Source organism: Adiantum capillus-veneris, chromosome 22, assembly GCF_014529385.1.
Source record: "Adiantum capillus-veneris isolate H3 chromosome 22, ASM1452938v2, whole genome shotgun sequence".
In the NCBI taxonomy this organism is placed as follows: domain Eukaryota; kingdom Viridiplantae; phylum Streptophyta; class Polypodiopsida; order Polypodiales; family Pteridaceae; genus Adiantum; species Adiantum capillus-veneris.
The window spans coordinates 75,381,455-75,397,259 of NC_140952.1; the positions used below are offsets into that span (position 1 = coordinate 75,381,455).

At 44.4% G+C, this 15,805-nt stretch overlaps 1 protein-coding gene across 1 annotated transcript in view; it reads right to left on the minus strand.

Moving 5' to 3' along the window:
- Nucleotides 1–15,805, minus strand: part of LOC147429604 (uncharacterized) — a 256,363-nt gene that overhangs the window by 185,547 nt on the left and 55,011 nt on the right. Inside the window, exons 6-8 of the mRNA XM_086495869.1 lie at nucleotides 2,298–2,427; nucleotides 2,106–2,178; nucleotides 1,917–2,009 (exon numbers count right to left, since the gene is read on the minus strand). Coding sequence (XP_086351995.1) covers nucleotides 1,917–2,009; nucleotides 2,106–2,178; nucleotides 2,298–2,427 — 296 coding nt within the window. The remainder of the gene's footprint in view (nucleotides 1–1,916; nucleotides 2,010–2,105; nucleotides 2,179–2,297; nucleotides 2,428–15,805) is intronic.

Genomic DNA, 15,805 nt, shown 5'->3' on the forward strand with positions numbered 1-15,805 from the left:
TCGCCATTTGTCCAGGTTACATAACCCACACACATTATATGAAATGCATTTCATGTGACTGTGCATTAAAACCCATATTTCCAACGGCACAAAACGGAAGGATCAAGTCGAGATGCCCATATGGACATCTCCATCCACCGCATCCATGCCAGTACCCATCCGCTGAGTCAAAGCGGGAAACTTGTCCATAGAATTGCATGAGAAGTGGAAGCCTCGCCCAAAAGTACATCCTTATAAGAGTGCATCGCTTTTTCTCAAGCATCAATCACGTGCGATTGTCATTGCAGGGAAGCTGCTTAAATGATACATTCTTATTGGCGTTAACCAGAGGAACATAATTACGAGATGAAGGTGGAGTACGAATTTTTACTGTCTTTTTAGGTATCGCCCACGAGCCAACATCAGTGGACACAACACTTTTTCCTTTCCCTGTATTTACATTCCCAACATCCACAGAGGGCGAATTTTTGTTTTTCCCTTTATCTGCATTAGAAGCCACCTTCATTACGATTTAGCTTCACCAACAGATTTTCCTACAGGGGCAGGGGTAGAGGAAGGAACAGCCGAAAGAGGGGGCTGCAAAACAGGTTCAGGACATTCAGATTGCATGTGACCGAATTTACCATATCTAAAACAGGAGTTAGCAAATTTGCCCCATTTAAGTTTAAAAGGGCACTTGCCCACCCAAGGATCCCCTGAATCCACCATGATTCCATCCGGAGTTTGCTTATCCATATCCCACAGAATGCAAAACCTGTTAGTGTTCGCGTCCAATTTCGGCAGGCAAATGACCTTGCCAAGTTGAGCAGCCAACAAAGGAAGGAAATGCCTCCACGTACGTGGAAAATCGACAATTTCCACCCACACAGGACATTTATGACGAATAAGATAGTCCTTCGTAAGTGCCCAAGGCAGAACATGAGTCATCTGCGTGCCAAAAAAGAGAGGAGACATCTCCGGCAAGAGGTTTCTGGCCTCAGTATCTGCCAACAATACCTCATAGAAACCCCGAGCACCAAAATAAACGCCTCGGACAGCCTGGCGTTTGAGTAGGAAATCAACCCACTGTCCGACATCCTGCGCAACAGGCATTTTGCCAGGGAAAAACAATATGACCGCATTTATGGCATACTCATTCACGCACACACACACACACACACCCACACACCACACACACACACACACACTCCTATTATTTGGTGAAACTCGAGCACGTAGAGGAGGTGGCGATAGGTGAGCAGGCTACGAGTTGTAGAATGCCTGAAACTGAGGAAGAAAAATGTCTTTCATTTGAGAACCATCACAAGAAGACTACAAAAGCTGAGTACAAAAATGTGAATGGAGGAAAGTGGAAATACCTCATCCAAGAATAATGAACCGCTGAATATGGTTCCAGGAATGAAAAATAACTCATAACGCCTAGAGTCACACCCAATGGAGGAAATAACTATACCTCTGTACTGCTGACCTTAATCTGCCGTAGATCCAGAAGAATCAACCAAAACTATAGTGGAAAAAAAGATATTGCAACCGTTGTGTGGCCTCAGGAAGAAAATCCTGAGCTTAGGAGCAATGTCACAGCGTGTGAGGAAGAGTCGCCTTCTGTTGTTTACAAGAACAGCACAAAGAAGCAATGTGTCGTCATGCTAGAAGGACAGCCCCAGCAGGTAGTGCATGCTAGAGAGAGAGAAGGCACTAAAGTGGGTTATGAAGCTAGCCAAAAGGCAATGCAAAAGCTTGGAAATGCAAAAATTGTAGGCCATAACAAATTGTCCTGGTACCCAGCAAACATGTTATTACTTTGCTAGCGAGTTCATCTATCACTTAAGCTTACTTGTTCACAAAACACATGAACAGAAGTTGACAGTTTTCTGAAACTCGCTATCATCAGCATTTCTTAAGGCTTGGCAACCAACCTGGAGCATGTATCGGTAATCCCAGTGTTCCTGATGCTTAGTGCTCTCCTTGATTTTCCATATTGCATTTGCAATATCTCCAATCACCTCTAACTGCACGCATGTGAGTAAGTAAAATCATCAGATATTAACGCCTATTACAAGAGCACTAAAAAATATATTTTGCAAAGGATGGTTTTACAAATATACCTGTGGAAAATAAACATTGTCAACTTTAGCAGAATAAAAATTGACATGGATGACCAAGGGAGGTACACCATGCCTAAAAAAATGAATCCCATTAGGTCAGCATCTACTTCACTAGTGGACCTTAAACTGACAAAGATATTTGAAAGCCTCATTATCACTAAAAGAGAATATCTTTGAAATAGCCATACTTACTCCATAAAAAAAGGTGGTTTTTCAACTACATCATGCCCAACATTTATAATCAGATCTGCCTTCTCTATGCAGGCATGAGGGTAATCCATGGCTGACAGCGCACAACAGCCAAGGTATAAAGGATGAGCCTCTGCAAAATGATACACTTACATTTAGATTAATCAGAGCTTGCTCCAAGAAAACAGGTCGTTTCTGAACACACTTGACTTTATCATGAGATCTGCCTTTGCATGCATGCTGACCGACAAAGCACAGAAAGCAAGGTTTAAAGAATGAGCCTCTGCAAAAGATAGCATGAATAGTCGGGTTCAGCAAGGCCCCTCATATGTTAACTTAGATGTGAGACATTAAAAACAACAAGGCCTTATGATGTATGTTAAATGTCTGTAGAAGGAAAAGTGTCATGCTATGTGTGCTCTCCGTGTAGTGTGCATAAAGTCTCACTCTCAATGAAACATACAGGCAGATGACTACTGCTAAATGACCATACATTAGAACATGCTCAAATCAAAATATGGCCACCTCAATTTTTCACAAGGAGGATTCGAGGTCGGCTCAAATTGCAAGATTTTTAGTTAAAACGTTCAATTTTATATAGAATTTTCATTCTCAAATATGGTTTTCAGCTTCTCAAAAAGGGGGTGAAAGGGACCCAAAGCAGGCTCCATAAAATCATTTTCCTGAGCCCTGATTACAAAAACCAGCCGGCAGCAATCTCGGCTCCTGATCCAGGACCAACAGGATACATTGGGGGTGTAGAGGCTCAACAATGCGTGGAATGTGCTGTGAGACTACGTACTTAATCTAGACCTCGGACAAAGACAGACAATAATCAAACTGATAGTTAGTCCACAATATACAAGAGTAAAACAAATATAGCGGGTGAGTAGACTACTATGGTGGGCGATCATCCAAGTATGTGGCAGCCACTACTCAACCATCTCACGCCAAAGTGCTTTAGTATTCAGTGACTAGGACTGGACCGAGACCAGGAATACCCCACATCTACGAATAGGACTAGCCCCACTTCCATGAATGGGAAATGGTTAAAACTTAAACCGGCCAAATATTGGAGCCGCATAGCAATTAAATTTGGCTGCCTTGGACTTGATTCGAAACTTGAATTGCTTCACCCTCTCCTTGAGAGAGTCATAGAGCAGCACGTTAAATACAAATGGCATAAACAATACAAATATCTCACACTTGGGGAGACCACAGAGCAGTAATCACCCCATCAACATTGGGCTGCTCTCTCATGAGAAAGTCATACTACGATATGGCAAAAATGTCTCTCTTGCACAGGATGGTCAGGTGAGTAGGGTGTATCAACATTTCACATGCCGTAATAGTGTTTGCTTAAGAGAGCTTGGAAAAGGTGCGAGTATTGGAGTCTGCCTTACGAAAGGACTGCATATCCAACTGTACCAAGTAACTCAAGGTTGGCACGGCAACCACCGGACAACTCACCAAAGGATGCTTTAATGTCAGCATCTAAGATGGTTTTAGGTAGTGTATCTGCTGCCAATACATGCAGACCCGGCCAATTCAACTGCTATGCCATAAACTTCAACGATACCCTAGGCAGGTCCATATGTGAATCAATTTCAAATATTGAGGTAGATGCCAGAGTGTCACAGAGTGATCATGTGGCATGATCATACCGGACCGTATGAGGAGAGGAAGAGCCTATAGTCGAGCTGGAGAGGATCGACAGACCCAAGTCTAAGCATGGGTGCATGTAAAATGAAGATCCGATCTGAATCATGGCGCAAAATACACCGCATTTTATGAGATGCTGCCAGGATTCATATGGCTGCTATATGGGAATTGGACACAAGGCCTACTTTCCGAACAATTAATGAAAGTGTTGACATTTTGAGGTCACTAAGCTTTTCGGGCGCTAGCATTTGATATCAGTTGCTTTTGGGCCTGTGTGCCTTTATAAGTGTGCACTTGGGTAGTGTATCTGCTGCCAATACATGCAAACTCCGCCAATTCAATTGCTATGTGATAAACTCAATTCTTCTCTGACAGAGGATCTGTTCCAACTACATAGAGACTCTAAGCCGGAGTATGAGTATGAGGAACAAGAAGCTAAAGAAAACTCGAATACGATGATGAAAGTCAAAGCAAAGCCAAATTCGTCGACATCTACAAACAAGAAGGGTTCCAATTCTGCTATCAGTGTAGATCTTCAAAAAGAGATCCAGCGCCAAGTGTACCAACAGTTGATTAGCATGCGGCACATTCCGGCTCGCAAGCGACGTAAGTTGAAATCTTTTCCGGGCTTCCTAGGCAAAAAGCCTGCTTTTTCGGGAATGGCGGCTATGGGAACTCATGTGGATGCATTTGGTTCTTGGGGGTGCCCGTAGGGGTGCTTTTCAAAAACACCATTGAGATGCACTCAACTCAAATGAGGAGGACTTGGACGACTCACAGGAGAAAGAAAAGGAGATCTAGAGGCCACAAAACAGGAGCCATGCTTTGCAGATATAGAGGGTGCTATAATTATTCTGAGGATGATGAAGACAAGGACGATCAGAGGAAGACGACAAGCTTTTGGATCCACTTTTTGGTGGAGAGGGAGCCACATCTCGCGGTTGACGGCCGAAATGAGAAGGGCTAAGAAAGATCTCGAAGATGGGAAACACAGTGTCAACTTTGATACTTTCTCCGGATTCGGAGACAAGATGCATTGGCCTTTATTCAACAGCATGATACGGCTTTCCCAAGAGGCAATTTTACCAAAGCTTCCAAAGTGAGCAAAGTAGTCTCTCATCTGAAGGGGTTTGCAACACTTTTGTTGCACGGACATGCACCACGTAGTTAGGTGGGATTCAAGCGATTATTTTCATCATTGTGGTTGACACCAAAGTATGAAGCCAAAGTTTTGACTCCTTGGAATCATCTCACAATAACAAAGGAAGACACACTTTCAACATACAATCAGAGATTTTGGGACACTTTTCTACCTGTAGCTCCTTTCAAGAATGTCTCTTTAAAGGAGCAAATGGAGTGCTATTGTTGTGGCTTATCCGACGAGCTAAAAGCTATTGCCTGGTCTAGGTTTAAAAAAATTTCTTTTCTCGTTTTTGGTGCAACCAGTTTGAAGGCTCAGAAGGTTCAAAGTGCAAAGTGATAATTTGAATTCAAAGCCCGATATCTGGGTTTCAAGCTGAACTTTACAGCTCGGGACTTGGATCTAAGAGCATGAAGTTATGGATATCAAAATTTGGCACCAAATAAAGAAGGGAGGGTTGGATAGCGTAGGTGCATACCCTCTGATTGCACATGAGCACAACTAGTGTCTGTTAGGTGTAGGCATTGGGGAGTGTTCTATAACAAACTTGGACACCCCAAGTCTAGAATCTGTCGCGACACCAGAGAGAATCACTTGAAATACTTTACAACTTTAAAATCGCAGTTCAATTTGGTGGACACGGCCCAGCGTAGTTCTGTGCCCAGACAGATCGGCCCCAAAGACTGGCGCCCCTTTCAGTATTTCTTTTATATTAATCTTTGAGCAAAGTACAACTCTCACAGGGTCCTCCACTCTCAGACTCTACGTCCAGATGCTCTGAGAAGTAAGGCCCTTAGGGCTCTTTTATTCTTACAAGGGATGCCAAAAGCAGAGCCCCAAAATTAGATAAACTCAAAAGCAAAGGTTCCAAAAGCTCTTTTTCCAGAATTAACAGATTCCTTCATAAAACATTGTTATATTCAAAATTTAAAATCACCTACCAGAAAGTCTTGTTTCATAAATTCATAAAGCAAAATAATGCTGATTCAAATATTTATTCTGGAACGAGTATCGCCTCGTCCTAGTGTTCTTTCAATCTGCCAGTCATCCTGATTCTTGTGCCCTTTTGGGGCACCGTGTAGCGATATGTCCTTGTTCTCCACATTCAAAACACTTTCCTTCTTTGAAATATTCATCTCTTTGATCTTTTGTGAGAGAAGGTCGTCTATCTCTTCATCGATTGTTTCTGCTATGACTTGTTGAAGGTTCATCTGATGGGTAAGTCAATTTACTCGAATGTATAGCAAATCCTCGCTTCGCGTGTCCCATCAACTGTTGTATAGACTCGGACTTCCTTTTGAGACAGTAGTCTCGAATTTCTTTGGGAAGCCCACAACAAAATCGTTCAATTTGCTCCTTAAAACTGATCTTCTTAAAGGATGAAACAGGTAGAAAAATTTCCCTGAATCTTTCATAGTAAGAATTCAAAGATTTTGTCTTGACCATCCGAACATGGTTCTAGTCAGTAATCATGTCTCCTTCATATACTTGTGTGAGTCACGAAGAAATAAAGAGTTTCTTAAATTTCAACACTTTGTCAGTGCTTGTTTCCTTAACAACAGAGTGGGGACCGCCATGTCCGTGCATTGCCTTTCAGAAAAGATGCCGCCCGACTGATCTTGGAGTGCTTTGTATAGAGGCCTCCAAAAGATGCTATGTCAAACTGTTGGATAAAGGCTTAAGCCTTGGCAGCATCTCGAAACCCTGAAAAAGTGCTCAAACTTTAATGCTTGTCCTCCCTCTTTGAATTCTTTGGGCTTTTTGCCCTTGTCATCGAGGAAATCATATTGATTGGCTCTATAAAACTGCTTTCTTTTTGCATAAAAGATGTGATCTTTCCGTCGTTTCTTGCTCTTACTGTCCTCATCACTCCAGTCAAAAGAAGATGAGGTTTCCGAGATGTCAAAAGATGAGGACGAACTGGGCAATCCTTCGAAGCGTACACGCTTCTTCTACTTTCTGGCGTTTTCAAAAGTGGATTTTTGACCCAAGTAACCAGGGGAAATTAGTTCCCTTCGTACGTTGCTTCATTTGCTTTTCTGACGGCTTCTTTGTGTCCAGAAGCTGATTGATTTGGGCCTGGACAGCATCATGGAGTTCTTCTTCAGTAAACATTCTCGAAGTAGGAGGCTTCTTGATCGCCGTTTTGATGGGTGGTTGTGTGGCTTTCTGCCACTAGGTGTGCACTTCTACGATGGATTGCTGAGACAAAAATTTTGCAAATTTCGGATCCTTCGCAATTTTAGTCATCTGCTTTGTTGCCTCGTTAGCTGTTGTCGACGTTCCATCTGTTCAAGTTCGTACTGAGTAGGCAGAGGTGGCCATACTCTTCCTCTGTTTGATCATGAGAATCTTCTTCGTGATTTCCTCCCGCATTAGCATATGTAGAAGAAGTCGACTGATTCTTGTTGGAATCCATAAGTAATATTGGATTCTTAATGCGCGATGTATGAAGGGTGGGAGTGACTAGTAAGTTTGGGATCGGGGACACGAAGATACCTCAAATAGCAATTTCCAAGAGTGCCATGTCTGCAATTTGATAGGACCAGTATGCTTTGAGAAAAGCACACGACTGATGCTCTGATACCATTGTAATAAACTTGGACAGTCTAGAATCTGTCGCAACACCAGAGAGAATCATTTAAAATACTTCAAAACTTTAAAATCACAGTTCAAGTTGGTCGACATGGCCCGACGTAGTTCCGTGCCCAAAGAGATTGGCCCCAAAGACTGGTGCCCCTTTCGGTATTTCTTTTATATTAATGTTTGAGCGAAGTACAACTCCCACACGGTCCACCGCTCTCAGACTCTGCGTCCAGATGCTCTGAGAAGTGAGGCCCTTAGGGCTCTTTTATTCTTACAAGGGATGCCAAAAGCAGAGCCCCAAAATCAGTTAAACTCAAAAGCAAAGGTTCCTAAAGCTTCAAACTTAAAAGCAAATAAGTTCCAAAAGCAACTAGTCCTCAAAGCAGCCAGCGCAAATTATGGAATTCCGTACAGCTTCCACGTCAGCATGTCAGCGTGAATTGCGGGTGTTTGTACAACTGCCACGTCAGCATGTCAGCGTGAATTGCGGGCGTTTGTACAACTGCCACGTCATCATCCAATCAGCATAATTTCCGGGCTGCCACGCCAACAATCAGCGTGTGTGTGTGTGTGTGTCCGGGGGCTTGCCACGTCACCAATTTGTGACATGTTCCCATAGTCTAGCACCAATACCAAGCCTAGGTAATAACTACATACGAAGCACCTCTTATTATTAGTTATTAACTTACTAATGCATAATTTAAAGTTGTGGGATTTACAGTCAGCTACTCGACCTAGCACTAATTCCCTATATAAGTGATCCTAGCGGTCACTTATCCAATTAAGTCCATTACCCACAACACAAGCACCAGCAGCACCATACCCTGGCGATTTTGCCTAGCACCAACCATTAGCCATGGCGTTTTTCCATCGAGCACTAGATCAGCCCTAGCGTTTCCAACACACAACAAGAGATTGGTATTGCAACCTCAGATCAGCCCTAGCATTAGAAAGTCAGCCCTCAAGCATCATATTATCGCCAACGTTTCCAGATTTCAACCTCCCATACATCATTAGCACCAGAATTATCAGTTGTCAGCCATCCTCAACATCAATTTCACTAGCATTTTGCATTTCCAGCCCTTAGTCTCGCAGATCCAAGCATACCCCAAGATCCCATCAGCATCTCAACATCTAGGACCATTGTATCAGCATTTGTGCAATCTAAAGCAAATACCTCTCTAGCGATAGAAGGGGGGGCCTTGGAAGGGGTTGGGACCCCATCTAGCAATAAGTCTCTCTCTCTCTCTCTCTCTCTCTCTCTCTCTCTCTCTCTCTCTCTCTCTCTCTCTCTCTGGGACCCTATGGAAGCTAGGAACTACCGCACTAGCATGATTGGACACACATTGGCACGGTTGTATGCATCCATTCTTGAGCAACAATTGAGTAGATGGGCAAAGAGAGAGGGTGTATGGACAGTAGGACAAGCGGGTTTCATGAGAGGTTTCTCTACTCTTGATCATATTCTGAGTCCTGACACTCAGAGCCATTATCGAGGAGGGGAGATCACGTTGGTGCATCCAAAGTCGGTCGGAGCGGGCCGTTTTGCCAAGGGTTTGCAAGGCCATTGTGTTTGTTTGGGTGTGGCTTTCATGGAGGTGTGTTCCCATGGAGCCTAGAGAGTTTATTGGCTGTGTTGTTTTGCCGAGCTGGCCGTGATGGCGCTCGTGGTGATGTATAGTGTTTTTTTGGTGCTATTTAAGTGAAGGATTGCCCAACAGTGCGTCTATCCACCAGCCCCCTTCTCTTTTCTGCTACGTCTCTATGTGTGTGTCGGTGCTGGAGGATGTGTGTCTGCAGACCGCTTTTGTGTGGTGCACACACACACACACACACACACACACACACACAGAGTTTTTTTGTGTGCGTTGGTGGCATGTGCGATAGTGACTGTGCAGATGTTGTGAGTACGCGTGTGTTTGGTCTTGGTGAATTGTTTTGTGTGAAAACGGAGGTTTGATTGTGTGAGTGAGTTGTTTGAAGGTGTTTTCTGAGTGGATTGGGGTGTTGTGTATACCCTGGGCTATAGAGAGGCATTTTGTGTGTGTACTGGGTGTGTTCCCCATCCCCCCTCTCCAACGTGGGAGACGGCTCTATTGTCGCCTTGTGGATTTCCGCAAAGCCTTTGATACAGTTCCCAGAGCTAGATTGATCCGCAAATTGCAGGAGATGGGGGTACCTAAAGAGTTGATTTGGGGGATGATGGCTCTATACAAGTCGGTAGTGTGGCATGTACGCACTCTAGAGGGTATTTCTGATTTAGTTCACTCCCCTATTGGGGTGAAATAGGGCTGTTCGCTATCTCCTACACTATTTGGCATGTATGTGGATGAGGTTCCCGACTACATTGAGAGGGATGGTGATAGAGGAGCACAGTTGGCAGGGACATGGATCCCACTATTGTTATATGCAGATGATATTGTGTTGATTTCTAAGTGTGCCTTACATGGTTGTCATAATTTTTTGCTATAAGTGTCATTTAGATGCTTTGTACACATTTGCCCACGATAGTGGATTGTCTATTAACATGGGGAAAACCAAGGTTATGGTGTTTAACACCACACCAAAATGGGTCAGGAGGTCAGCACCCACTTTTACATATGGCAAGGAGACGGTGGAGTATACAGATGCATACGGTGTTTCCATTGAGGAGAGCAACAGAAACTAGCTTGACAAGAGCTTAGGCAGCCTTGGGAGGATTGGAGAAGATGTGTTCATAGGTTCAGTTTCACGAACTTCGAGCAAAGCTGTGGCCTTTTGACACTCTAGTGGCTTCAGCTATGCTTTATGGGGTTCAGATTTGGGGACCCTCAGTGGACCACCATGGAAGATCTGGTAGCACTGATGGATGGAGATGTATGGAGAGAGTCTTTATGATCTCTCGGCTGATTCGGGCTAAGGCCTCAGTGCCACATGAGATTATTCGAGCCGAGCTAGCTGCCCCCCCTCTCATAGGTGAGGCCCTTACTGATCAGTTTCCTTCATGCATAAATTATGGGACCTCCCCAGAGACAAATATGCTCGGCTAACCCTTGAGTCATCCTGACAGCTAGCGCTACAGGGGGACAACATGCTGGTATGGGTAGATGATATCATGGTTTCACTCACATGGGTTCACCATGGATAGACTGCCGCCATTCCAATACTCCTTGGATGCACCCTCCCTTTCTCTCACACGCAGAAAGACCACTAGACTTTTACGTCAAGATTTGATTCAACTAGATACCAGAGGCACAAGGATACAGCCGATGCAAGAGTTGGGCACAGAGATGGCTTTCTATAGAGAGTATCTTCTCCAACTAACAGAGGATGGATATGTGATCAGACTAGCCTATATGGACACTCACTTATCCTATCGGATACAATGTGCTATTGGTCAGATGAGCACATCAAGGCATCAGCTAGAGATTGAGACCGGCAGAGTTAGGAGAGTACCGACAGAGGCCATGATATGCCAATTGTGTTACATAGAGCCAAAGATAGAGTTACATCACATTTCTCATTGTCCGGTATACTATGAGATACGAGGCCGCTTTCACTGTCTATTCAAAGAGGGCTTTGGACCGTTGGCTAGAGTCATGAGATATCAGGATCAGAGATGCCTCGGGTTGTTTTTGCTCAGACACAGGGAGAGTCTCTTGAGGAGACCAGGCACTAGGAGACATTCACAAAGGGAGATGACTCACTTCTTTAGAGTAGGGACTCAACAGCCAGATGAGCAGGCTTCACAGTAAACTTCAGAGCCCACTTATACCAGAGGTATATTAGTGGACAGAGCCACTAAGCTACGAGAGCTAGACGCCCACGTCTACGAGGGCGACCACCACATCGATGGAGGCTCCATCAGAGGATCAGGACTATCCTAGCACGATATGGGAGACGGCCTGTACAACTATTTACAGAGGCAGACATTGATGAAGCTCTTCAGAGATCGATGCAAATACTTTGCCAGACAACGCCCGATGACGAGCATCCTCGAGCATTGATGATGATGATGATAACTTTAGTCTGACGATTTTAGTCTTTTAGTTTAGTATTTCACTTTACTTTATTTTATTTTTGTACCCAAACATTGGATTAGATCCACAAGGATTGTATCAGTTTGGTCTCATGGGTCATTTTGGCATTTTGGAGACGTTTAATATAACATTTCATTTCATCTCTGAGACTCTCTCTCTCTCTCTCTCTCTCTCTCTCTCTCTCTCTCTCTCTCTCTCTCTCTCTCTCTCTCTGAACCTTTACTCAATATCATTCTCTCTTCTCTCTCTATTCTATTGCACATTTCTCTCATGAAGTAAAAGGAACTCTCTCGAGAAGTAAAAGGAACCTTGAGTATGCACTGAGCACTCATCTTGAGTTATCAACATAAATCACTTCCGCTGCAAATTACAATCCCGAAAGTGAGATAAATGTGAAGCCACCATGTAGCGCTTTTTATCCCACATACCATGGTATTGGGCCAAGGTGGGGAGTATACATATCAAATGAAGACTATGTCCTTAGCATCACAAAGGAGAGGAGCTCCTTGGGGAGCTCTCCTCCCCTTGGCTATGGCGGCACCCTATGTTTCTCCTTCCCTACATGCCCACGTGTGCTGGTGTTTCCCTTGGTCATGCTGGTGTTGTTGCGCTATTGGTTGGAGTGTTGGAGTTCATGCGGGGGCCTGTGGCTGCCCGCCCCTTGCCATTGAAGTGGAGACTTTCCTGCCTGATGATTGGGCCACCTGCTTGTACATCAAGGAAATCTTTTATTGAGGGGATGGCCTCATACTTGCCGAGCCACCATAATTGGCAAGTTGCATGCTCATGCAACCAGAAATAGCAAAACGGGAAGGCATGCCAAAAAAAAAACTCTTGTTTTGACAGGGAAGAGAGAAAAGTTTTGTATAGACAGAGAAAGATCAAGCTTTCCATAGCTAAAGAAGGTTTTTCCTCCAATTTTTGAGCCATGTCTTCCTTGCTCAGCTCTTGTACACACGGTGTGTGTGTGTGTGTGTGTGTGTGTGTGTGTGTGTGTGTGTGTGGTAGAAGTTGTCGTTTCGCCAGCGAGGGTGTGTGTGTGTGTTGGGGTACGCACTGTTGCCCCTGCGTGACAGCTCCTGCGCGTTTTTACCCAGCGCGCCCTCCTGCTCGACGCTGCTGAGGAGAGCAGTTTTGCCCAGCACGTCTGTCAGTGACAGTGCGGCAGGTTTTGCACGCCAAGTTGTGGCCAGCGCTATTCTGTCTGGTCTCGCTGTGCAGGACTGGCAGGGCAGATTGTACACAGGTTAGATTTTGAGTAAAGCTCCAATTCACAGGGCAGAATTCAGCAGATGTATGTTGCTATGGGTTTTGGTTGCTTCTTTCTGTGAAGTATCTACAGAGCTTTGGTTCGTATGTTATTTGCAAGGTCTTCTCCACAGTAGATTGCAAAATTTTCTCGCCAATCGGTTTTGTTTGAACAAGGGGTTTCTTTTAATTTATGTTTGACTCACTGTGCGTCTTTAAGCGTCGGAAATCGATGGAATCCACGTCAAAGGCAGCTTCTGAGATCAAGGCATGCTTGTATGAGGACTTTGAGGAGGCTCGACAGGCATGGAATGGTCAGGCGCCTGCTCTTGAGGTGCGCATTCCGGTACAGGACCTCATGGACCCAGTTGCGCAATACGCTATGAATGCGGTTATTCTGTTTTTCTCGGGGAAAATGCCTACTGCGCAAGATGTCGGCCAATGGGTCGATTTTCTCCTTACGCGACAAGCTGTCCGTGGTGTCTACTTTGGGACACGTGGATTTTATGAAGTTTTGCTCGCAGATATGAAAGCTCGAAATCTTTTGCTTGAGATGTATCCCCTCTTTTTTAATACGCAGATGACACATGTTCTCCCGTGGGCACTCACTAAAGACTACCAGAGTCTTATTCGTCACAAATGCCCGGTGTGGGTGAAAATTGTTGATTTCCCGCGCACGTGGAGACATTTTCTGCCGCTGTTGGCTGCGCAGCTTGGAAAGGTTATCTGTCCTCCAAAGTTGGATGCGAATACCAACAGGTTTTGCATTCTATGGGACACAGACAAGATTACCCCTGATGATATTATGGTTCACTCAGGTGATCCATGGGTAGGCAAGCGCCCCTTTAAACTTAAATGGGGAAAATTTGCGAATTCATGTTTTCGATGCGGCAAATTTGGTCATATGCAATCCGAATGTCCAGAGCCAGTCTTGCAACCCCCTCCCTCTGCTGTTCCTTTGTCCACCTCTATCCCTACTGCAAAACCCACAAGTGAAGCCAAGCAAAGTGGAGTTTCTACTGCTAAAGTGGCATCGAATGTGGACAATGATAAAGGCAAGGTATAGCAAGTTATTGATTTTGGGAATGGGACTGCTGCTAAAGGCAAAAATGTTGGACCTGCTCATGTCAATACATGGGTGGTGCCCGAAAAAGGACTGAAGATTCGCACGCCACTTTCTTCTTGTAATTACGTTCCTTCTGTTAATGCTAACAAGAATGCATCGTTTAAGCAACTTCCATGCAATGACAATCGCACGCTGATTGATGCATGGGACAAAGCGATGCACTCTTACAAAGATGTACTCCTTGGTGAGGCTTCCACATCGCATGTGAACACTGTGGACACGTTTCCTGCCCTGACTCAGAGGATGGGTCCTCGTACAGATGCAGTGGATGGAGACGTGTCTATGGGCACATCCACTTGATTTTCATACTTGTCGCTTTTTTTGTACATATGTTTCCAATGCAAAGTCATATTAAATGCATCTCATACAATGTGCGTGGGTTATGCAACCTTGCCAAATGGCGACTGACCTGGCACTATGTACATACATGTAGGGCAGACATAGTTGTATTGCAAGAGCATAATCAACACGAGTTTGTTGGTCAATGTTCCTATTTTGCCGAATATTGGATTGCGTATGCTGGCTCGCAAGATTTCTCTGGTGTATTGATGCTGGCTAGACATGAGCTTCAACCTGTTCTGTTATACAATGATCCGCATGGTCAGCGGATGGTTGTACAGTGTTTGTTGAATGGTCGAGTTCATGAATTTGGAGGTACATATGCATATACGGCCTCTGGGCAAAGAGCTGCTTTATGGCGAGAAATCTCGTCTCACCCATGGACCTCGAATGCATTTCTGTGTGGATATTTCGATAATACTCCTGGTTTGCTTGACAGCACCACAGGAAATTCGCATATGCTGTGCGGAGAAACACAATTGGGATCTTCTTGTTGCCTCTATTTAAATGATTGATATATGGTGTTCTTTGCATCCTGATGCCTCTCGTTTTACCTTTCAGCAAGCTGCTCATTCCTCTTATAGAGCACGATTGGATCGTTGCTATTTGCTTAATGGGAAACAGTATGAAGAATTTGTTTGTGACATGAAGATAGATTATGCTCTACAGCTATCGGATCATTATCCTCTTTGGCTGTCGTTGTATTTTGGACAGTCTCTTTGTGATCGGCCTCTTCACAGGAAACGTTTGTTGCATGTTAATAATGCCTATTTTACTCATGAAGCTTTTCGTCACATGATTGCCGATATTAATCCTCCGTTGTTGGCTCAAATGCATATTGATTTGGATGCTGCTTGGTATCGTTTTGTCATGAGAGTACAAAGTGTGATTTCTGACTATGGTAGGCAGCATATGCAGCGTATTCGGGAGAATGTCGTTGATGCGAAACAGGTTAGTCAACGATTACAACAGTTGGCTGATTTCCGCCCACTGTCTGACTCTGAAATGCAGGAGTTATGTGAAGCTCAAGTGTGTATTCAGCAAAATGATAAGAGGAAGCTTGCTAAGTGGCAGACGCGTGCACGTCAATAGGCTGTTATGGATAAAGGTTGTGCTTCGAAGAAATTTTTTCAGCATTTGCATCATTCAAGAGTCTCACAGTCGATTAAACAGGTTATGCTTCCCTCGGGTGCTTGGACTTCTTCGAAGCGGGAACTTGCTGAGGTTATGCTTTCACATTACCGTAAGGTGTTTGCTGCTCCATCTCAACCTTCTTCGGCAGCTTGACGAGCCCGTGAATTGTTGCTTTCTTATGTTCGTCCGATCCTGCCTTCGCAGGAGGCACATGGATCCTTTCTCTGTCTCTGAATTGCATGGTGCCTTGCTTGCA